The following is a 23,862-nucleotide window of genomic DNA, read 5'->3' as shown; positions in this document are numbered from 1 at the left end:
GGGGAGGGGGAGGGGGGAGGGGAAGGAGAGAAGTCAGGCTGGGTTCCAGTCTCAGCTTCACCACTTTGATCTCAAGCAAGTTCTTTCCCTTCCTGTTATGAGTCCAACATATGGTTATCTCAGGATTAACAACAGACATCTATCATGCTCTGATGGTGTGCGGGCACTGTTCTAAGTGCTTTACACGTTTTAACTCATTTTGTTCCCAGAACAGGTGGGAACTATGATTATCACCATTTTACAGATGGGGAAACTGAGGTAGGAAGAGCCCAAGTCACTGCCCAAGGTCACGCAGCAAGGAAGTGCTGAGGCCAGCATTTACATCTGGGCTGTGAGGTTAGACAGGTCAGAGGTGAGGATTCACGGGGCCGTGCCTGGCACCCCGCTGGGGCCTGGGGGCCATGGGGGACCTCTGGCACTGCCCCTGGTCCCTAGCACCCATGTCACTTCCTCCCCAGGACCTGTCTCTCCGTGTGACGGTAGCTGAGAGCAGCAGTGATGGCCGTGGGGACAACGTAGGCCATGTCATCATTGGGCCGTCGGCCAGTGGCATGGGCACCACGCACTGGAACCAGATGCTGGCCACGCTGCGCAGGCCCGTGTCCATGTGGCACCCTGTCCGGCGAAACTAGCAGCCAGGGCAGGGCCCGGGTGGGCACCGGAGCCCGGCGTGAACTCAGCTCCAACACCCTTCTCTGTAGTCTGGCTGGAACCATTGAACGCTGGGGTCCCCCGGTGGAGTCCCCAAGAGCCATCTTGGTCCCTCTATCCAGGCTGCGGTGGAGGAACAGGCCTGGCTGGATGTCTAGGGACCCAGGGTTGTCTCCCACTGAGGACCAGCCGTGGTTGGGCCAGGGCCCGGGGAGGGCAGCCAGGCATTGGCCCGCTGTGCTCCCATTTTGAGCTCCCCAACAGGCCTGTCCCTTGGCCTTGGCGGGGCCTTGGCCTCTCAGAGCTCCCCACATCCCATCCCTGCTGGGAGGCCACGCACAAGGACCATGAGTCTTGGGGGCCAGGTGCTGTGCAAGGCACAGGCTGGAGTGACACGAACAAGGCACAGCCCCTAGGACGTCGGGAAGACAAGATCCCCTTGCCCTGGTGATCTGCTCTTTGCGGATGGCGGCCCCTCCACGTAGACCTGGGGAGGGCTCTGGGGCCGGGGAGCGCGGGGACAAGATGGGAGCTGCGCTGTGAGGGTCAGGGAAAGAACTGAGTGTCCCAGGCCAGTGGCCCGTCCGCAGCATGGCAGGGTAAGAACATCCCTGTCACAAACGCAGTTCTCACCCTGCTGCCGTGGACACAAGGGCCTGTCTCTGGGCAGGAGGAGAGACCGAGGGACCAGGCCAGTCAGTGGCCCTCAGGCCATGTGGGACGCTGGGCCATCCTCTATGAAATAGAATTGTAACCCTTATAAGGCCCAGGGGCCCAAAGAGCCCCAGAGCCAGGTCCTTGTGTTCAGGCGTTGGCTCCACGGCGTTTGCTGGTGTCCCTTCAGGCCAGGCCCTGCGGGGAAGAGAGATGCCTCAGCCTCTGGGGGGGGCTGGTGGGCAATGGCGCGGCAGAATACAGACTGCCGAGGGGCATGGGAGAGGCCTCTGTGGGCAGCAGGCACCTGGGAGGACATAGTGGAGCCCGAGGCCTTGGGCTGGGCCTTGCAGGAAGGGGCGACCTGAGTGGTGACCGTGAGGGGAAGTTGAGGGGGTCAGGATGGAGTTGGGGGGGCAGGCTTGAATGCCAGCGGGGGGGATGGCTCTGGAGCCTGGTTCAGACCCCCAGGACACCAGCTGCCCAAGGCTGATTCCAGAAGCAGACCCCGAGATTCGCAGGCAAGGGGTTTATTGGGGGAGAGTCCTCAGGAGAACCCTGTAAGGCAGAGAGGGAGCTTTGGGGCAAGCGAAGAAGCCGGCAGGTTGTAGCTTCAGTGGAGTCCCAACGGTGAGGGCTTGTGCGAATGGTGAGGGCTTGTGCGAATGGCACCCCAGAGGAGTCCTGCCCAGGAGCCAAGGGCTGGACCGTTACACAGCCACAGGAGTCTTGGAGGAAAGGCGTGCATGGCCTTCTATGTGTCACTGAGGCAGCTCCAAGCCGCCGAAGGCAGCCCCAGAGAAGCAGGCGCTGTGTGCCCCTTGCAGCTGAGGGGTGGGGGGCCCACCGGGTTACAGGGATGGGGGGAAGGGAGGTGAGAGGTAGGTCCTCAGGCTGGCTGCCTCTGGACCTGGTGGGCTACGGAGACCCAGGCCCAGCCAGTTACCCCCAGTGATGTTGGGGAGCCCAGGGTGGTCATGGGACCTGAGGCAGCGTGGTGGCTCTCCCCACCTGACACAGCTGCAGCCCGGTCCCGAGGCCGGGCTGCCCACCGTGTGGCCAGCGCCAGGAGGTGTGCGCGGCCCAGGCCAGCCCAGGGCCGGGGGACACGCAGCTGGCGGGCCCCTGCTGCTGGGGAGAGCCCCCGCTCTTCGACCCCAGTGGCTCTGCTGTGCAGACCATTCACTCGTCTGCCTTCTCTTCCCCTTCCATCCCTCCCTCTAACTGCATGAAATGCTGGCTGTGCACCCGGATGGGCGTGGTGGGGACCAAGTATGCTGACTGGAATAATTCTAGAACCAAAATAAAGCTGGGGCAGGAGGGAGGGGGCTTCCGGGGAGCCCTGCTCGCCCCAAATCACCTTTGTCTCCAGAAATCAGGGCCTCGGGCCTCGGTGCGTGTTGCTGTGAGCACGCGTTCCCCTGCTGCTGGGCGCCCGGAGGAGCAGGAGGGTTCTGTCTGGCTGGGGAGACCGTCACAAGGACCAGTGCCACGAGGCTGCTGGGGAAGCTCTGAGAAGCGGCCCCGAGCCAGCCTGGCAGGGAGAATGCAGAAGGGAATATCAAGGAAGGCCGCCCAGTGGTGTCGCTGAGCTGTCTTCAGGGCGAGAGGGATAAGGCCAGAAAAGGGGGGTAAGACCAAAACAGCCTTCCTGGTTGTGGGAACAGCATGTAGAAAAGGGCAGGAGTGGACAAAAAGTTGGCCAATGCATCAACTTTGCTAAAGTTGGGGAGGATGGGGAGAAGGGAGCCCGGGGAAAGGCTTGGAGGGGAGACGGGCCATGTGAGTTCAGTGAGTACTGCTGCCTGGCCTGCAACCCTGCAGACTTAGAGGTAGGTCTGTTGTTGGCTCCTTTTTTGCAGGTGTAGAAACTGAAACTCAGAGAGGCTAGGTAACTAGCCCAAGATCACACAGCCAGAGCATCTCAGAGCTGGGATTTGAGCTCAAGCTGTCTGGCTCCTGAGCTCATGACTTAACTACTAGACCACGATGCCGCCTTCCCCAGCTTCTCGACAGTGGGGCCGAGGGGCAGCAGAGAAGCCCCTCTGGATCCCAGGCTGCTCTGGTTTTCCCCTCCCCTCCCCTGGAAGATCACAGCAAGCATGGAAGGAGGAGAATCTGGGTAGAAATCCTCAGGAGGCTTGCCCACCACAGGGCCTGAAGGAAGAGCTTCTGTGGAACACCACCCCCACCCCCCGCAGAGCCCGGCAGACAGAGGTAACCAATGAGACAGGCCTTACAGGAGCCCAGGAAGGGTGGAAACCAGGGAAGGCTTCCTGGAGGAGATGGAGGCACCAGCCTTGCTGGGTGGCGAGGGCTGTGCAGGTGGAGAAGGGAGAGCAGCCTCAAGGCAGGGAAACTGCCTATGCAAAGGTGTCACAAGTGTCTGGGGAGACACGCAGCCAGCTGGGGCTGAGCTGGGGAAGCTTCATGTCCAGGGTGAGGCCGAAGGTCCTGGTCCTGCTGGCAGTGAGGCCCTGGGCAGGAGAGGTCAGAAGGAGGCAGGGAAGGGGGGCTGCTCTAAGCCGCTTTGAAGTGATGACGAGGGACATCAGCGAGTGCTGCTCTTGGTCAGTGAGGAGCATCCCGGCCGCCTTTAGCAGGGCCCAAACCACCGTACTCCCATCTCTTCCTGCCTCTTCCTCCCCTGCCACCCCAGTCTTCTCCCTGCTCCTCCAGCCCCAGGCCCGTGGGCCTGCTTCAAGGGTCCCAAGCCCCCTCTGTCTGGGAGCCCTCAGGAATAGCCGAGTCCCACCCAAGAGGACAGGAATGGAGGTCCCTGTCCTGACAGCGGCAGTGGCGGTCCACGCCTGCGTGTGGGAGGAGCAGGGTGAGCCACAGCAGCTCGAAGCTTCACTTTCTCCCTCCTGCCTTGTCTACGCCTGCAGACACCTGAAGGGACAGACCAAACAACTAAAGAAACACTCAGACTGGGCCACGGGGCTCCCTCACTCTCCACCCCCTCCCACCCCGTTATCAACCTTCCCATCCCACCCAGAAGGGTCAATAATGGCGAGGCAGGGACAGGTGGCCTGCGGCCCCAGCCCTGAGCTCCAGTTAAATGGCAGACAGAGTTGGGTTGGTCTGGAGAGGCCAGACGGAAGGGAACTTGGGAGAAGAAGCCCTTCTGTGTTCCACCTGCCATAGGCTGGGTCTGCTGCTTACTTGCTGTGTGACAATTCCTTCCCTTCAAGAGCCTGTTTCCCCATCTGGAGAATGAGCGTATTAGTCAAGAAGGCCTCTAAAAGCACCCACATCCCCACTTATCAGCCGTGGGATCTTGGGCAAATTATCTAGCCCCTTTGTGCCTCAGTTTCCTCATTTGTCAGAGGAGGATAAGAATTATACATACTTCACAGGATGGAATTAAATGCCACATGCCAACTGACTGGCACACAGTGGGTGCTCAGTAAACGTGAGGTCAAGGCTTTGGGTGGAGGAGTTCTGGAGCTCTGGGATCTGGTGTTTGGGATGAAAGGGAGGGGAGGGGACATCGGGAGGGGACATCCCAGGAGGCATCGGGAGCAAAGAGTCTGTGTCCCCTTCCAAGGCATCCCAAGGGGCAGGACTGGGCCTATGAAGTTCCACCCCCTCTGGCACCAACTCCAGGGTGCCTCCATGTCCCTCCACTCCTTCAACCATCCATAAACACTCCACACCCCAAGACAGGAACCCCAAGCAGAGCCGGCAGCCCCGGGTGATGACGGTGCAGGGAGCAGAGCGGCCATACGGGGGCAGCAGAGACCCGGCCCCGACAGCAGGGGATTCCGGCCTCAGGGAGAATGGGGGTGGGAGGTCAGAAAATGGGGCAGAGGGGCCAAGGCCAGGGGGGCCTTGGAGCAGATGGAGGCCGGAGGGTGGTCACCTGTCTACTGACCCGACACTCAGGTCACTCGCTGAATTCACTCATCCATGCAACTGTTGTTCCTTTGTTTCTTCAGTTTGTAAATGCTTTTGAGGCAGCCCATCTTCCTTCCTTTCTCTTTCCCTTGCTCCTTCATTTTCCTTCCTTTTCCTTGTCCAGCCAGTGAACTGGACATAACATCCTGAGCCACAGCTGGATGCCAGCCTGGGGCAGGCACTCCTGTCTGGGATACAGAGATGGGTGGGACTTGGCCCCTACCCTGGAGGTGCTCAAGGCTTGGCTGGGGACTGGAAGATCCTGCCTGGCCACCTGCATCTGAAGGAGGGGATTCCACCTCAGGCCGAGGGCCTGGGGTCTGCAGGGCAGTGACCCGCTGAGCAGGGTGCTGAAGGACTCTGGACCTGGGACTGGTGGGGCCTCAAGGGGATGAGTCACCCGCAAGCTGGTAGTGACCAGCAGCCACGGAAAACAGTAAGACAGTTAACAGTACCCTGACCAGGCAGACTGTGACTTGGGCCGCCTCCCCACTCCAAAATAAACTCCAGGAAAACGGTGCCGTCCAGGGCCTGGCAATGTCTGAGATTTGGAGAAATTCCCTGCCAACCAAGGCAGATTTCCCCAGCCCAGTGACTAATCTCCCTCTCACAGAATCAGGAACGCAGAGTGGGAGTGAGGCTGGGTTTAACATCAGGAGACCTGGGTTGAAATCCTGGCTCTGGGTCGTGCTAGCCTGGCACAAGCCAATGCCTTTCTCTGAGCCTCAGCTCCCAGTCACCCACTCTGCCCAGCTCACAGTCTGAGCACTAAATGAAATAATGCACATGAGGTGTGATGTTGGGAGACAGCCCAGCTTTGTCACCAGACCTGGGTTCAAACTCAGAGCTCTGCCTCTTGCTAGCTGTGGATCTTAGACAAGAGCTTAAACCTCCCTGGGCCTCAGGTGTCCCATCTGTAAACCAGGGCTAACACTTCCCACCTGCTAGGGGACAGTGCCTCCACTCGGTTGGCAATCCATTAATGGGCGCTGTTACTATTAGGAAATGTTCAGTGAAACTCTAAAGCATGACGCATATCAGGAGTGTCATTAGTGATTATCCCCATAGCAACCAAGGCCAAAAGCCTCTGTCTGACTCTCAGCTCCCTCCACCCCTGGTCTGACCCCACCTGCCTCCCAGCCTTGCCACCCAAAGCCTGATGACAGCAGTAGTGGAGAGACTAGGGGATGACGAGGCTGACAGCTGATCGCTGGGGGATGGGGTCCCTCCCCACCACTCCTTGGGGCGGGGAGTCCTGATCAGTGGCTACACACCCAGCCTGGTGCCAGGTCACTGCCCAGCCCTTTGGTGGTTTTGGGGAGGAAGGGGCCTAAAGGTTGGGGATGTCCTGGGGCCCTCCCTCCATCCAGGTGAGGCTTCATTCAGCCTGCTGACTGTGGCCCTGGGTGAGCCTGGAATGGGAGTCAGGGGTCTGGGCCCTGCCTCTGTGCAGTAGGGGCCGTGACTCTTGCCCTGGCTGCCTCTTTGGGCCACAGTGAGGTTTAAAGGGGGCTGAGGGTGGTTTTTCACCTGCCTGGCTTGGAACACCATGAGGAATGATGTCATGACCTGTGTGGGGAAGGGTGTGAAACCCCAAAACTTCTGCCCTCTGTTTGTCTGAGCTTCAGTGAAAACAGTCCAAGATCTGGGGGCCCTTGTGCCCGTTTTTTAAATACATGTTTTGACTCTGTCTACTAACAGGGGTGGGAGGTCAGGTGACAGTGAGTTTCCAGTTCAATTCTGTCTTTATTCCTGGTGTCCAAAGTGCTTCACTCTCCAGGCCCTAATTAACCCTCAGCCTCACCCCCTGCACCAACTCCCCAAACCAACCTCACCATCATCACAGGGAAGAACCACACCACGCCCCCCAACCCCCGGCAAAGGATCCCCCTCCCCCTTGCCTCCATACCTTGCACGTGCTGTTGCCTCCATTTGGAACACTTTATCCTTCCACTATCTAACTGTGTCTCACTTTTTCCTGCAGACACTGGCCCCTTTTCTCAGAAGGGTTTCCTGACCACCCCCAACCCTGGTGAGGAGCCCCTCTTCCCGACTCCCGTCCGCTGCCTGTCCCCCCCAACTGTTGTAGCTCTTATCACAGTGATGTCCTGCCTGTCTCCCATTCTAGGCCGTGGGAGACTTTGACTTCAACGGTTCAGGGTCCCCAGGTCCGTGGGCACAGGGAGCCATCAGTGTTGGTTAAATTATAAGAATCACTCACACATAGCATCACCAACCACGTACCAGACCCTACTCTAAGCGCTTGACAGATGGAAGGTTCCATCGCTTTCTCCAGACCATGACCGAGGCAGAGGTGAGACGCGCCTGTAGTGAGACTTCCTGGTGCTGGCTGGGGGAGGGTAGGCCCAGCTGGCAGTGCCAGTGACTAACGCATAAAGGCCTGCCAGATCACCCCCTTCCCACCTGCCCTGAAACACCTGTAGGGAGGCCATGGTGTGGAGGGCTTCTCCAGAGCCCTGGGGAAATGCACATTCATTCATTCACTCATTCATTCATCCATCAAAAGTCACCAGCTCCTGCTGGGTGCCCCGCCTAGGCTGGGCACCAGGTAATTAGTCCCTGTCCCCAGCAAGCTAGTGGGCCAGCAGGGCTGACCCCCACCTCCCTTCTCCAGGGGAAGGGGGCCAGGACGCTCCTCTTTCCCCGTCCACACCATCACTGCCCAGCTACGTGTCTGCTCCCCATCAGACCAGGGTGCGCTCCTGAGGACGGAGGCCGAGTCTCGGTGCCCACTCCTGTGACCTAGCGCCCCACACAGAGGTGTGTCTTCCTCGGGCCGCCTGGGACTTGGGACCTGGGATGCGAGGGGCAGGGCCGAGCCGGCGCCAGGCCACGGAATCCGCCCGGCCTCTCACCTGAGCCGCCAGCCGCCGCCCGCACTTCCTCGACCCGCCCCGCCCCGCCCCTTCCACATTCCTGCCCCGCCGGCCCCGAGGCCGCCGCTCCGCTGCGCCTGGCCCTCCCTCCGCTGCCCCGTGATGAAGGCGGCCCAGGCCTCAGGCGAGGAGGCGCCGCCCGGCGCGCGGTCCGTCAAGGTGGTCCTGGTGGGCGACGGCGGCTGCGGGAAGACGTCGCTGCTGATGGTCTTCGCTGAGGGCGCCTTCCCCGAGGTGAGTGCCGGCCCCTCGGGCTCAACGGGGCGCCGCGGCCTGGGTGCATCCTTCCCCACCCCGGAAGGGAAGTGCGCCCGTTCTGCCTCCCCGCAGAGCGTGGGGTCGAAGGCAGTTCTCACTTTGCCCGCGGGAGTGACATCGGCCGTCAAGTGCCAAGAATGCCACCTACCCGGGGGAGGTGTCCCGGGGACTGACTTAGGCAGCCTGGGGAACATAGCGGGTCCTAAGAGAACACTTGGTGGCACAGCATGGCTAAGTGGGACGGACAGCCTTGGCTTCGAATCACGGCTTTGCGACTTACAGCTGTGCGCCCTGGGGCAAGCCGCTTACCCTCTCTGTGCCTGTTTCCTTAACTGCTTAATAGGAATAACCGTGGTGCCCACCTCCCAGGGTCGCAGTGATGAGAGAGTTCATACAGGTCAGGGGCTCAGCTCTGAGCTGCAACAGGAAGGACTCACTGAAAAGTGGCCAGCGTTTTTCTTGGGAGACATCATGTCTTTCCCCCAGCTCTTGCCCCTACAGTGGATGTCCCGTGGGCTCAGCCTTGGAGAGTAAGAGCACACCAGCCGCTCAGACAGCTGGGTTAGCACCTCAGTCTCCTCCAACAAACTTTGGGGCCCTCAGTACTTTGCTCAGCCTCTGTGAGCCTCCGACCCCTCACTCGACCTCGCCGGGTGGAGAGATCCGAGAGTGGTGGTGAGGTGGAAGGTAAGGCTGAGAGACGGCCCCGAGTACCTGGCATGTCCTTGACGCCTGAGCATGTGGACTGTCACTCCTTCACCGACATGCCTACTGCCTGTCCAAGCGGACTCACCGGTACCAGGACGGGCTGGACACACCCACCCACCGTGCCCCACTCAGCCCAGTTCCCCTGGGAGTCCACGGGTGGGTCTGCTTCCAACATCACGTCCCCCTGCTGCTGATCCCAGCTCCCGCCAAAGCCCTGGGGTGGTACAGCACTGGGGGGTTGGATGCGGGAGGCAGGAGCAGCCGGGCCTGCTAGCCCAGAGTCAGCCTTTCTTTCCACTATGGCAGCATCGAGCCGACTCTTGCTTTGTGGTTTTTGGAGCTGATGTCACATCCTTTGGCCAGTCACATTTTTTTTAGCCAGGGGGAGGGATGTGTTTCCAGGACCCCAGATGCTGCCTGTTAGAACCCAACCATGATGGCAGTGTGGGGGGCACCACAGAGTGCCACAGAGAGGCTAGGCCAGCCAGGGCCCAGAAGCAGTGCTGGGAGGGGTGGTCGCTCACCACCACTGTCCTGGGCTCTGAGATGGCCTTGAGCGTGAGACCCATCCCAATTGCAGAGAGGTTACAGTGCAGAAATGGGCATCTCACAGTTGATGGACAGTGTGTGTTTTTCACAATTTTTTAAAAAATTAATTAATTATTATTATTATTTTTGGCTGCGTTGGGTCTTTGTTGCTGCACGCAGGCTTTCTCTAGTTGCAGAGAGCGGGGGCTACTCTTCGTTGTGGTGCGCGGGCTTCTCCTGGCGGTGGCTTCTCTTGTTGCGGAGCACGGGCTCTAGGCGCACGGGCTTCAGTAGTTGTGGCTCGCGGGCTCTAGAGCGCAGGCTCGGTAGTTGTGGCGCACGGGCTTAGTTGCTCCGCGGCATGTGGGATCTTCCCGGACCAGGGCTTGAACCCATGTCCCCTGCATTGGCAGGCGGATTCTTAACCACTCCACCACCAGGGAAGTCCAGACAGTGCATGGTGAAGGACACTCTGAAGGGAAAGGGAGAAGAACATGCCTGCCACCAGAGGGCTGGACCTGCCTTGTCTAGGTTCCTCTCCTGTTTGGGGACCCTGATTTCCTGGGACCTGTCTTCCTCCAGGCACAAGAGACACCTCTCCATTTATTTATTTATTTATCTATTTATTTATTTATTTATCTGGGCACCGCCCGGCTTGCAGGATCTTAGTTCCCCGACCAGGTTTCGAACCCAGGCCCCGGCACAGAAAGCACAGGGTCCTAACCACTGGACCGCCAGGGAATTCCCAAGAGACCTCTTCATTTAAAAGAAACACAAGGTTTGAGAGCTGGCAAGGCCTTCATTTTACAGATGGGAAAACTGAGGCCAGAGAGAAGAGTCTTGCTCAGGGCACAGGGCCCCACAGTATCCCCCCGTCTGTGGTCCCCCCACCCAGCCCTGAGCAAGGGAACAAGGCCTGGGCACCCAAGATGCAGGCGGTCCAGCACGCCCCTTGGTGCAAAGGGCTTGTGTTGTGGCAGGGTTTTGAAAACCTTCTCCCCTGTTGCTCAGACCCCGTCTGTAAAAGCTCCCCCTCTTTATTCCTGCACTTGTGTAAAAGCCCATCCTGCTTCCATTCATCCAGTCTTTGTGGAGACAGGGTGAGCTCAGGCTCAGCAGGCCTGGGGTGGAGGGGCCTCTGGCCTGGGTGACCTCCCCCTGGGGCCAGGCAGGGCAGGTAAGAGAGACAGAAACAGGGGCATCCTGGTTGGATTGTGAAAGGTTGAGAGGCAAAGGAGGGGCCCCCAAAGGCTAGGAGCTCCCCAGGGCAGGCAATGAGTCTTTATTAGTTGCTCCCGGGTGTCCAGAATCGGATCCAGCGAGGGTGCTCATGAATGAATGAATGAGTAAGTGAGTGAATGAACAAACATAGGTTAATGTCATTGCAGGAGGAGGGGACGGCAGGAAGGAGGGCTCAGAAATGGGACAGTCTGGACGAGGACAGAGATAAAAATAACAGTCCCGGCACGTGTAGAGTGCTTATTTTCTACCAGGCCCTGTGCTCAGGGCTCCGCATGACGCGCCTCCTTGAATCCTTTCAGCAACGTGCCGCGCTGGGGGCTTTAATAGACCCACTGTTTAGGTGCAGGGGAGGCCAGGGAGGCTCAGTGCCTTGGGAGGGTGCACAGCTACAGAGTGGCAGCTCTAGGCCTCCACCCACCAGCCGACTCCCCCCCAGAAGCTACTCCACTCTGCTCCAAGCTACTCCAAAGAGCGGCAGTGCCGCGGGCACTCCTGGACTCTGGCCTGGGCACTGTGACCACCGGCTTCAGATGCCGCCTTCTCAGCTGCCCCCTTGACCCCTTCTTCCTCAGAGCTACACCCCCACGGCATTCGAGCAGCTCACCATGAATCTGCACGTGAGGGGCAAACCCGTGCACCTTCACATCTGGGACACAGCAGGTGGGTGCCAGGCTGGGGGAGGGACAGAGTGGGAGGAACACAGCAGGTGGGTGCCAGGCTCGGGACGGGGGGCAGAGTGGGAGGAAGGGACCCACTCCCTTCCTTCTGAACCGGGGAGGCCAACCAGTCTCCAGGGGACAGGTGTTGGCCAGGATTAGGGCCCCCGGGAGCCTGAACCCTCCTTGCTTCGGCATCTGTGTCTGCTGCTTCCCCAGCCCAGAGCAGCCCACCATGTCCTGGAGGTGAGTCGGAGCTCTTAGCTCTCAAGGGGTGGACTATTCCTGGCCTCCTGAGCGGTCCACCCTGGCTTTAGCTTCTGTAAGGTCTGTTTGAACGTGACCTCTGCCCTCTAGCCTCCTGACCTAGCCCACAAGAGGGTTCAGAGTCAAATCTACATCAGAACTCAAAGCTAAACTCCGGGAATCCCAGAAGCCCCCTTACCTTGGTTGGGCTGTGATATCTCTGCCCAGGTCCCGCCTGCCTCTTTCTCCTCATGCCCCATCCCCGCCCCAAGTCCAGGGCAAAGCAGGCTTCTGAGTGATGGCCTCAGACATCCCCCACTCCTTCCAGAACAGGGCTCTCTCAGCAGTGGTCTCGCCCAGGCCAGGGCTGGCACGTCCCACAGGCCAGCCAGGGGAACACAGCCCCGAGGGGGACGTTCACGTGTTGGATCCTGAGGCACAGGTCTAGGCCCTGACCCAGACCATCCCCATCCACACCCGCCCTTGGTCTTGGTTGGGGTGACCTCCCTGATGCTGGGGAGGTGCTGACAATGGGCAGGAAATCTGGAGGGAGTGACCACCCCTATTCTACCCAGGGCAAGTCGGCTACGACCGCCTGCGGCCCCTGTTCTACCCTGACGCCAGCGTCCTGCTCCTCTGCTTTGACGTCACCAGCCCACACAGCTTTGACAACATCTCTAACCGGGTGGGTACAGCGGGTGGGGGGGGCAGACAGGCACAGCCCCACAGCTGGGCCACTCTGCTCCACCCCTACCCTTGACCCAGCAGACTGTCAGAGCTCGGCAGGCCCTGGATGGCATCGGGTCCAGTGCCTTTGGCATAAATATGGGGAAACTGAGGCCTAGAGAGACTTAGTCAGGGTCCCCCAGGGATTTGGTGGCAGGGTCTGGACTGGCCCTCTGACTCCCGGTCCAGTGCTCCTTGTCTGCCCCATACTGCAGACTCAGAACGCTGTGGCTCTTTCTACCGTGACCCTGCCTGAAGATGCTGGGTGACCCAGAGGCCCCCGCATCTCCCCAGCCTGGGCCTGCCCAAGGTCACACGAGCCATCAGTTTCCAGCAGCCCTCAGCCTCCATCAGTGTGACTGCTGGCTCCCAGCGGCCTCCCAGGATGTCCCCCAGTTATCTCAGAGGTTCCCGAGGCTGCACACAGGTGTCAGGGAAACGGTCCCTTGAGTTCCTCTGCTCCTACCCAGCAGCCACAGCCCCGCCCCCACTGCTGCCAGGGCCTCCACGCGCGCGTGAACGGCGCGCTCCAGGGTTCCTCAGAACACAGCCAGTGACAGCATTAGTAACCATAACCACAACGATGATGGCAGCATTTATCAAGAACTTACTGTGTGCCAGGTACTGTTGTAGGCACCAAGGACCAGGCAAGTGGTGGGTGGGACCGGGGTGCCAGCAGAGGCGGTGGTGAGAGGCCAGCGGATCTGTTCGGAAGGCAGAACCGAACCGTCAGCGTTTGCAAATGGATTGGACGTGGGTGGGAGAGAGACATTTGATCAGAGCACCTGGAAGGTGGACTTGCCATTTCCCAAGATGAGAAGGAACAAGCTGGGGGCAGGGGGAGGTGGGTGATGGAGGCCCATTGGGCATCCCAGTGGAGGGTCAGGCAGGCAGGCAGAAGTCTGAGGCTGCAGTTCCTGGGAGGGGGCAGGGCTGGGCAGATCCATGTAGGAGTTGCTGGTGGGGAAGAGCTGTGGACTGGGCGTGGGGGAGAGGGGGGCTGTCACCTGGAGACCTGGGGTCAACCAGGAGAGCGCGGCCTTGGGGTGAAGCGCAGACCAGGTTTCAGAAGAGGGAGTGATCGCTGATGTCAGGGCTCAGGTAGGATGAGGTCTGAGGATTCCCTGTTGCGTTTAGCAAAGTGGAGTCGGGGAGGAGACCCTTTTCAAGGGCAGTTCTGTGGAGGGGAGGACTTGCTGGGACCGCACACTGGCCCCATCTGGCTCCAGAAGCCAGACGGTTTCATGTCAATTTTTCCTGAAACTGAGCAGGCGTGCGCTGCTGGAGATCTAAAGCCTGGCTTCCAGGCTCCCAGGTTATAGTCCAGACTGAAATAACCAGGCCCTGGAGGCTCACATTCCAAAGAGCGGCTGACACGGGACAGGAGTGCCCCCTCCAACAGGCAAACAGCTGCTGCAACCATGTTGTGAGCTGCTTTAATTTTAAAGCCTCACTGATTTCTTTATATATTTTACCCTGTTGGGGAGACGGTCATGGGACCCCTCACCTTGCAGAGGTAGGATTCTAGAGCAGGTGGGAACCGGGCTCTGGGTGCCACCCCCTGGGTTCAAATTCTGCCACTTCCAGTTGTGTGACCAAGGGCAAGTTATATAACGTCCCTGAGCCTCAGTTAGTGCATCGGTGCAATGGGATTGATGATAGAACTTGCTTCATAGGGACTTGGGGGTTAATGTGTTCATTACATGTAAAGTCTCAGCCTGGCACGGAGTAGTTCTCCCTAAACTGGCTTTGCCGATTACTGTTGTGGGAGTCTACCTGGAGGGCAGGAGAGCGGCCCACTCCCTTGATGGCTCACACACACCCCCTCCCCACCTCCCTCCCCACAGTGGTACCCGGAGGTGAATCACTTCTGCAAGGAGGTGCCCATCATCGTCGTGGGCTGCAAGACTGACCTGCGCAAGGACAACTTGCTGGTGAAGAAGCTGCGGAAAAATAGGTTGGAACCTGTGACCTACCACAGGGTAGGAAACCCAGCCCAGGGCACGGGGGTAGGGGTGCCAGGAGAGGAAACCCCTGGGGTAATGCTGTTCCGGCCCAGCCTCGCAGCAGCACCAGACATCTGGCACCCGCAGGGTGTGGGTCAGGGTCGGGGTTGGTTTGGAGGCAGTCATGGTCAAGAACTGCCGGGCTTGGAAGTTTCCAGCTGTGGGATGGAGAGTGATTGAGTGCCGTGCACATCAGATCCTGCCTACCCGCTTCACAGCCGGGGGGGACCCCCAGGTCTCCAGTCCACAGGCCCCCCTCTGCAGCATGCCTGGGTCAGGCCGGGAAGTTAATTAGTTGATGCCTCGAGAGGCAGAGACCCAGCCGGGAACTGAGGCAGGAAACCCGATGAAGCCATCGATGGGCTTGGTCAGGCCAGGGGGCAGGAGCTGTGGGTGTCCTAGGAAGACGCACCTAGGATGGCCAAGGGGGCTGGGGGTTGGCTGGACATGAGGCCCCGCGGCACCCACCTGACGGCGGCCCCGTCCGCTCTCCCTGTTAGGGCCAGGAGATGGCACGGGCCGTGGGCGCCGTGGCCTACCTCGAGTGCTCGGCTCTGCTCCAGGAGAACGTCCACACCATCTTCCAGGAGGCGGCCAAGGTGGCCCTCAGCAGCCGCCGTCGCAACTTCTGGAGGCGGATTACCCAGAGCTGTTGTGTGGTGACTTGATGGGCTGAGGCGCTCCTTCCCTGACCACACCAGCGGCACAGGAAGGAGCTGGGCGCTGACCTGGCCAGTTGGCTGGGCTGGACCCAGTCCCCAGGCTGTGACCACCGAACTGTACCCCAAACAGATGGGCACCACCGAGGCCGGGCCCCTGACTCTGGCGCTGGTATCCCTGGACTGGAGGGAAACCCCTCTGAGGCCTGAGGAAGGGGGTTCCCGGGCTCACCAGCCCTGTGGAGGGCTAGGCCTGGAGACCCCTGGAATCACTCCCAGCTCCCAGCCCTGGACTACACATCCCGGAGCGGCCTGTGCAGCCTGGCGCCACCTCGTGGGTGTTCCCGGGCCTGCACCTTCAGGACCCGGTGGTGCTAGGACCCTCCAGACAGAACTCACACCCTGCCCCGTCCCCCTTCGCCCTGCCCATCCCAGTGGTAATTGTAACACTAAAATGACATCACTTTTCAGTTGCGTCATGCCTTTTGTTTCGAAATGCCTTTACACACACTTTCCATGGTGGATAAGAGCACACCCCACGTAGGCACTGGACCCAGTGTAACTACCTTGGATCCAAATCCGGCTTTATCACTTTAGAACCCTGGGCAAGTTACTGGAATTCTCTGGGCCTCTCGTCTGTGAAATGGGACCAATCACAGATGACCTCATGGAGCCCTGGGATGAGTAAGAGCATCATGAGACACCTGCGAAGAAGGTAGCAGGTGCCCGGCGCGCGGTAAGTGCCCACAAAAGGTTCACAGGTGTCACCTTTATTTATGATAAATACAGTAGACGATATTCTATAGATGTATGTAATATGACTGATAAAATGGATAGTCAGGGTTCTGCAGGAAAATAGAGCCAATAGGATCTATATATACAGAGAGAGATTTTAAGGAATTGGTCCCCGCGATTGTGGAGGCTGGCAAGTCTGAAACCTGTAGGGCAGGCTGGAGGTTGATGTTGCAGCCTTTTTTTAAAAAAAAAAATTATTTATTTAGGCTGTGCCGGGTCTTAGTTGCGGCATGTGGGATCTTCGTTGCAGGATGTGGACTTCTTAGTAGCGGCATGCGTGCGGGATCCAGTTTCCCGACCAGGGATCGAACCCGGGCCACCTGCATTAGGAGCGCAGAGTCTTACCCACTGGACCACCGGGGAAGTCCCAATGTTGCAGTCTTGAGTCTGAATTCTGCAGGGCAGCAGGCTGGAAATTCAGACAGGGATTCCGTATTACTGACTTGAGGCAGAATTCCTTCTTCCTTGGGAAAACTCAGTCTTTTCTTTTAAGGCCTTCAACTGATTGGATGAGGTCCACCCACACAGAACCAGCCACTAACACCCACCCCCTCAGTTTCATTAGGAAACAGCTCCAGGGGTGGGACCACTTCCTCCAGGTGAGGGCTCATGGCTCAGGTTACAGAGCTGAGCTGAGGCAGAGGAAGTGATGTTAGGGACCTGCTCAGAAAACCGCACCTGGATTACAGGCTCCACTCCAGTGTTTTAATATAAGCTGCTCAGGGGTGGGAAACAACTTTTCCTGGCCTAGATTTCTAGCCTGATTGCTCCTTCCCCAAGCACACCCCATGCCCAGAATGTTCTTCCCTCTTCTCCCCCTGCCTGCCCTCCCCAGCCCAGTGAGCTAAGCCCAGTTCACACATCTCCTCTAATTTCCCCAAATGTGAGTCCCTGGAACTAGTTATCTGGCTATAGGAAGCTTTTCACACTGACTTCTTGCACCAGACCTGGGCTTCCCTTGAAGTCAGGCTCTTCGTCTCCCTCATCTCTTTGTTCCCAGACCCTAGTTGGGGATGTGGCTTGGCCTCTTGGCATTGCAGAGAGGCAGAGTGTTCCGTCTCTCCAGTCAGTAGCAGATCTGGGTTCGAATCCTAGTCCTGCCACTTTCCAGAGCCATGTGACTTTATGAGAGTCACACTCTTTGAGCCTCAACATGCCATCTGGCAAATGTAGGTAATCATGCCCGTCCTAGAGTGTTGCTGAGAGGGTAAAGTGACAAGCTGCTTGTCAGGTGCCTAGCACAGTGCCAGGGATAAAGGAGGTGTGCAGGAAACACGGGCTGGATTGCATGGAGTAGAGCTGTACTGGACAGTGTATCCTATACGGGAGGGCAAGGTACTGAACCAGATGTCAGGAGACCTGAGCGCTGGCTCAGACTCCTTCCCCGAGACAACCAGGGACTCCATCATCCGTGCCTTCAACAGCCTGGTGTCCAAGGAGCTCCCTGATGTGCCCAAAACACCATGACAAGAACTAGGGGTATTATACAGGGAACCCACAGTTTGTGCCCTCAAAGCCAGATCTGTTTGCAATGCCACAGAGGAGGGGTCCTAACCCCAGCATGCAGGGGTGGTTGGGAAGCTACCAGGAGAGAAAAGGCCTTTCCCTGAAAAGAGAGACAGCCCGGTGAGCCTGGGGGGTAATGAGTGCCACTGAGAGTCTTGTCGAATGTTGTGTGAGGTTTTGCCAGGCAGACGAGACAAGAGGCTCAGGCCAAGGAGGGCTGAGAGTATTAGCTAGAAGGTGATGGAGTGGTGGGCTTGGTTCTAGAGAGTGTCAGTCTACTCACCTGATAAACAGGAGGAATAAATTCTGCCTTGTTGCCTCTTATCTCTCAGCAGGGTTAAGAATATCAAGAATGAGATGATTAGATAGATAAATAAATAGGTGTGATGGCCAGGTTTAAATGTTGGGACTTCCCAGGAATTCCCTGGTGGTCCAGTGGCTAGGACTCGGTGCTTTCACTGCCTTGGCCCCAGGTTTGCTGGTCAGGGAACTAAGATCCCACAAGCCGTGCAGCGCAGCCAAAAAAAAAAAAAAAATTTAAATGTCAACTTGATGAGGCTACAGTGCCCAGTTGTTTGGTCAAATGCCAGTTGAGATGTTGTGAAGGTATTTTTTTGATATGATTACCATTGTAAAAAGATATTTATTTATTTGGCTGCACCGGGTCTTAGTTGCAGCTTGCCAGCTCCTTAGTTGCGGCATGTGGGCTCCTTAGTTGTGGCATGTGAACTCTTAGTTGCAGCATGCATGTGGGATCTAGTTCCCTGACCACGGATTGAACCTGGGCCCCCTGCATTGGGAGCGCAGAGTCTTATCCACTGCGCCACCCGGGAAGTCCCGATTACTTTTATTTTTATTTAGTTAAAATAAAATAAATATGGCTGCGTTGGGTCTTCGTTGCTGTGCGTGGGCTTTCTCTAGTTGCTGGGAGCAGGAGCTACTCTTCTTTGCGGTACGTGGGCTTCTCCTTGCGGTGGCTCTCCTGCTGCAGAGCAGGGGCTCCAGGTGTGCAGGCCTCAGCAGTTGTGGCACACAGGCCGAGTTGCTCCGCAGCATGTGGGATCCTTCTGGACCAGGGATCAAACGTGTGTCCCCTGCATTGGCAGGCGGACTCCTAACCACTGCGCCACCAGGGAAGCCCCCGATTACTTTTAAATTTGTAGCCTTTGAGTAAAGCAGATTACTTCGTATAATGTGTGTGGGCCTCATCCAATGAGGTGAATGCCTTCAAACACTGCACTGAGGTTTCCAGAAGAAGAGGGTCATGTGGCCAGAAGTAGGACCGAAGTTCAACTCTGGCCATGGCTGTACTTCACCCAGGACATGGTTTGGGAGGTCAAGGTCTGGGAACAACTGCTGTCTGTGAGCAGCGGGGAAGCAGGATGGGGGTCAAGGAGGTGGAAGGATCCACAGGTGTGAGAGGTGGAGAAGGGCGGCTTCTGGGGCCACTGCACAGAGGGGGAAGTGGGCAGGGGCCTGCTCTGATGGGGGCCGCTGGAGAGGAGAGTGCCTGCAGGGGAGCAGTTGAGGCAGGAACTCACACCTTTACTTTCTCTCCAGCCACACCTCCCCCCGCCCCCCACCCTTGGCTGCTCTCTTTTACGTTCTCGAAGAGCTCATCAACTTTTGACGTGATCCTGTCTCCCATTGAATTGCCAACTCCTTGAGAGCACGGACTGCGTTTGTTGGAATCCCCTGTGCCTCAAACAGTGCCTCGCATGGAAGAAGCACTAAAGAAATAAGTGATGAACAAATGGACGAGTGCCGCGAGGCAATGTCCCACTTCAGGCTGTCAGCCGTGCCTGCCTGGACCACCTCAAAGGTCTCCCAGCCTCTAGGCTCTTGGCCTCCTTCATCCTCACCATCAGCAATCTTCCAAAGCACAGATCCAGTCACGTCACCTTGAGCCTTCTGCAGCCCCCCTGTCCAGAGGAGGTCTAACTTCGCCAGGTGGAGACCTGGGAGGTCTCTCACATCTGGCTGAAGCCCACCTTCCCCACCTTACGCCTAGGACACCTGACACTCCAGCCACACCCAGGGTAGCTGGACCAGCCTCCAAGTCTCTGCTCTGGCTGTTTCCCCACCTCGGCCTGCCCTTCCTCCCAGTCACTGCTTGTTCAAACCCCCCTCCACCCCCAGATCCTTCAGTGCCCAGCTCAGACACCACCTTGTCCAGGAAGCCTGTGGCTCTGCTGGCTTCCTCACTCCTACATCACCGCACACACACGAACCCACCTGCACACCAGAGCGTTTACTGTCTTTGCGTGGGGCCCTTGGCTAAGGAACTGGGCCTTTGTTCCCGTGATGTGGGAAAGGCCAGTTTGGATTCCTTAAGGTGACACATCTGGTGACGAGACCAGGCAGGGTGGCCAGGAGGGCAGCTGCAGACACCCAGACATGAGAAACAGGCCACCACAAGTCAAGGCCGGGTGACTTCTGGGCTGGGAAGCGGTGGCTGCAGAGAGGGTGGACTGCGTGTGGGAAGGGTGGGGACGCTGAGAGTGAGGGAAGAATGCAGGCCTCACCCCTGCGTGCGTGAGAAGGCGAGCCCCTTCCTGAGACACCTGCTCTGGGAGAGGTGGGAACCACTCGGTGGCTGGTTTCCAGCTTCAGGCCCCCAGCCATCCCGGCCACCGCACAGCTGTCCCAGGTGTCACGGGAGGGCAGGGTGAGTGGCAGCACTTGGAGATGCCCAGCTGAGGAGCCGCTTTCAGTTCCTCACAACCGGCCTGGCAGGGCGGCGTGGCCAGACAAGTGGGAGCCTGGGGAAGGTGCAGCCCGGAGGCCAGCTGGGGCCAAGAGACACAAACCAGTGTCTTCATTTCTTAACACCGCCTCCGCCCAGCCTTGGGGGTGTCTGCCAGGAAGGCAAGGGGTAGGGGAGGGGACCCCAAGTCATCTTCCCCAGGACAGGCCACTCCCTGGCATCCTTGCGCAGGGAGGGTGGGGCACACTATCTGTGAGTCACGAAGCTTTCCTCTCCCCTCCGCCCAGACAGCACCCTGGGCCCCGCGTCTGGGTGTGGGAAGGGGTGGGTGGCTGGCAGATCACCCACTTCAGGCCACCCTGTTTGCTCTCTCCTGCCTTTTGCCCTTGGGGACCCTTCCTTTGGAGGATGAGAACTCACAGCTTCCAGGAAGTCATCCCGAAGCCACTAGCTAGGGATCCAGCAGAGCCTGAGACCAGAGGGGCAGAGAGATCCAAAACAGCGTGGAATACCTGACCACCCACCCTACCCAGAGCTTGATCTCCAAGCTAAAGGCTTCTGACACGTAGGCCAGCTTATGGAAAGCAGGGGATTTTCCTAGTTTCAAATCCTGGTTCTGCAATTTACCAGCTCTGTGACTTCGGAGGAGTCACTAGGTTCCTCTTTGTGTCATTTTCCTTACCTGTAAAATGAGGGTAAGAGTAGGACCTACCTCCCAGAGTTGGGTTCAATGAGTTAATGCAACTAGGGCTTATTCAGTCCGTAGTGAGTGTTAACTAGAGTCATTAACTATGAAGTGAGGGTTATTTGCTATGCAACATTCTTGCAGGGGCTGCAAAGCAGGGGCAAGCATGGAAGTGTTTCCCGGGTGTTGGTCCCCTCTTCCCAATCTGGATCCCAGGCCTGAGAGGGAACATAGACCCTCCTGATGACAAGGATGGGCAGCCTCAGAGGGGAGTGGACATGGAGTATGAGGCAGATGGCTTTCTGCAAGGCTGGCTGAACCCTCTGAGGGGAGCTGGGAGGATAGGTTGGAATTTCCTCCAGGGTTCATGATTGCTGAGGGGACACCAAGCCCGGTCCAGGGCGGAGCACAGGGGTGGAGGAGTGAGCAGGATATGGTCCTTGCCTTCCCAGCCCCCATCCTGTGTGGGAGTTCCAATGTGGACACAACCAGTGGGGGAGGGGAGTGTCTGTTGTTCACTAAGCGGCTTGCCCCTGCCATTGAGATAAACGGGAAGGAACCTGGGGATTCCAGGGGGCTGGGGGAGTCAATGAACGAAAGATACATCGAGCTCACCCCTCACACCCAGGCATCTGAGACAGAGTTGTTCTAGGACTCCCGCTCCTGTCTGCCCACCAGAGCAGCATCACAAAGTCCTGTCTGGCCACGCGCTGTACGTGACATTCTGCACATCCTACCCCATTCTGCCCTCACCATCCCCACACTTTACAGCTGAGGAAGCAGTTTCAGAAAGCCAAAGAGTGGGACCAAAAGCAGTGAGTGGCAGAGCTAGGCACTTGGACGTGGGACAGGACAGGACCGGACTCCCAGCCCCAGCTCCTGACCGCCCCTGGGCACGGGCCAGGCGGCTGGACCTCGACCAGCAGAGGGCAGCAGGGCCCAAGGAGAGGAGACTTTCCCCAGCACGGGGAGGCTGGCCAGCTGTGGAGAGCGACCTCATCGCTCCTGCCTAGGGACACGCCGCTCCGGCCAGCCACCACCCACTGAGCCCCACCCAACCCAACATTTTATTGAAGAAAAGATAAGCTCAGAGTGGCCAAAGTGAGTTGACTATTCGGCCAGTCTGAGCAGACCTAGAATGAAAATTATGCTGTCCCGCATCTGTCTTGGTTCTAGGGTCAGAATCTAGGGTTTGAATCCTGATCCTGCGCGCACCACCTCACAGGATCATAGTCCAGTGCGTGGTCCAGAGTGAGACCAAAGGAGACAGCTCGGCAAAGAGTTTTCCACGGGGCCATGTAACCAAGCCTCATCTAACTTCCTCTGTGCTACACCTGGGGAGGCAGCTTGGGACTGAGGGGTCTCGGTCCCTGCCCTCCTCTCCCCTGATCCCACCCCGGAATTTGTAACATAGTTCAGGAGATGATCAAAAAACTTCAGAATGTCAAGGAACCCCAAGGTGGGGGGACTTCCCTGGTGGTGCAGGGGTTAAGACTTCACGCTCCCAATGCAGGGGGCCCGGATTCGATCCCCGGTCAGAGAATTAGATCCCACATGCCGCAACTGATAAAGATCCCGCATGCTGCAACGAAGATCCCGTGCAGCCAAATAAATACATTAAAAAATTTTTGTTTTAAAAACAAGGAACCCCAAGGGAGTGCTGCCAGAAAGTAAGGTGCTATGAGCCAGCACCTGGGGGCACACCCTGCCGGCTGTGGCCAGAACCTGGGGGGCTGGCAGGAGGAGGAGGGAAGGGAAGAAGGGGGGGCATCTGGAGAACCCTGGGGTCCTTCTTGCTGGAGAACCAGCCCACAAGGAGATCCAGACCCTGTGATGGGGGCGGGAAGGTGCTGGGAAAAGTTAGCGGAGTTGCGGACCCTCTTCTCCCTGTGCTGCCACCAGCTGAGCACTGAGTCACGTGACAAAGGGCTGCTGCCACTGCACCAGGAGGTGGCAGCCTTCGGGGCTTCTCTCTGTCCCAGCCCTGCCACTTGAGACACCCTGGCTCTCCAACTCTTTCCTGCTTCCTGGCATGTCTTCCCAAATGAGCTCTACTGTTTGTTGCAGCTGTTGCATTTATTTGGTTGCCCGTTCATACATTCAGTAATTATTTATTGAGCACTTACTATAAAATCCCCGCTTCGCAGCTTAGTACCTGGATCCTCTCTGGTTTCTTGGTCTTCTGTGGAGCCTTGTGGGGAAGCAGCACCCCTTCTTCTATGGAAGCCGAACCGCCCACTGGACGCTCACTCTCTCCTGACTCTGGCAGGTAGGACATCACCAGTGTCAAGTCACCTGCTAGCCCCCTCACTTAGGACTTTGAATCTGGGCAAGAGTCAAAAAGGGATGTTTAAATTTGTTCCACTGACACTGGTGATATTTCTTTTTCTTTAACAAGTATATGGAGCTTACTACATGCCAGACCCATTCAATCCTTATAACCGCCCTACGACGTAGGCACAGTTAGCAGAAGCCTCATTTTACAGATCAGGAAACTGAGGGGCAGAGAGATTAAGAAATCTGTCCAAGGTCTCAAGCTAGCAAATGACAAGTTTAATTTGAACCCAGGCTGGATGCCTGCATTGTGCAGGCAATGGGTAGGGGTGGTGGGCCCAGAGACAACAGCCAGTGGCTGTAATCCGAGTGGTGGGGACCTGCTCCCTGGCCCTCTTACTGACTCAGAGAGTGATCAGACAGCCTTTCCATAAGGCTCTTTCCTGCTGAAATTAACCAGTCCCTTCTGATGTTCCCAGCTTCTGAAAAGCTCTAAGTGGTTGAGATCCCATATTAAGGAAAAATTGGAAAACAACAAAAAAAACCTAGGATTTGAATAACTCTCAATTTCATAGTCACCCAACTATTTATTTATGGCTGCGTTGGGTCTTCATTGCCGCACTCAGGTTTTCTCTAGTTGCGGCAATGGGGGCTATTCTTCGTTGTGGTGCGCAGGCTTCCCATTGCAGTGGCTTCTCTTGTTGTGGAGCACGGGCTCTAGGTGTGCTGGCTTCAGTGGTTGTGGGACGTGGGCTCAGCAGTTG

General features: G+C 57.8%; 2 protein-coding genes across 4 annotated transcripts in view; both read left to right on the top strand.

Moving 5' to 3' along the window:
• The window catches only part of SYT12 (synaptotagmin 12), a 30,225-nt gene extending 29,593 nt beyond the window's left edge, over positions 1-632 (top strand). The window contains exon 16 of the mRNA XM_024749383.1: positions 459-632. Coding sequence (XP_024605151.1) covers positions 459-632 — 174 coding nt within the window. The remainder of the gene's footprint in view (positions 1-458) is intronic.
• Positions 633-8,163: 7,531 nt separating this feature from the next.
• On the top strand, positions 8,164-15,601 carry RHOD (ras homolog family member D). 3 transcript variants are annotated; one of them, XM_024749134.1, is made up of 5 exons: positions 8,164-8,336; positions 11,411-11,498; positions 12,316-12,425; positions 14,314-14,423; positions 14,973-15,601. In XM_024749134.1, the coding sequence occupies exons 1-5, from the start codon at positions 8,205-8,207 to the stop codon at positions 15,133-15,135; spliced, it is 603 nt and encodes a 200-aa protein (XP_024604902.1). In that variant the 5' UTR covers positions 8,164-8,204; the 3' UTR covers positions 15,136-15,601. The 3 variants fall into 3 exon arrangements, with proteins under 3 accessions (XP_024604902.1, XP_024604901.1, XP_024604904.1); XM_024749133.1 differs by having other exon boundaries at positions 14,314-14,448; XM_024749136.1 differs by lacking the exons at positions 11,411-11,498; positions 12,316-12,425 and having other exon boundaries at positions 14,314-14,448.
• Positions 15,602-23,862: the final 8,261 nt, after the last annotated feature.

This window comes from Neophocaena asiaeorientalis, unplaced genomic scaffold, assembly GCF_003031525.2.
Source record: "Neophocaena asiaeorientalis asiaeorientalis breed wild unplaced genomic scaffold, Neophocaena_asiaeorientalis_V1.1 scaffold43, whole genome shotgun sequence".
Lineage (NCBI taxonomy): Eukaryota > Metazoa > Chordata > Mammalia > Artiodactyla > Phocoenidae > Neophocaena > Neophocaena asiaeorientalis.
Note: the sequence above shows the minus strand (reverse complement) of the source record. Positions and strands in the feature narration are given on the sequence as shown.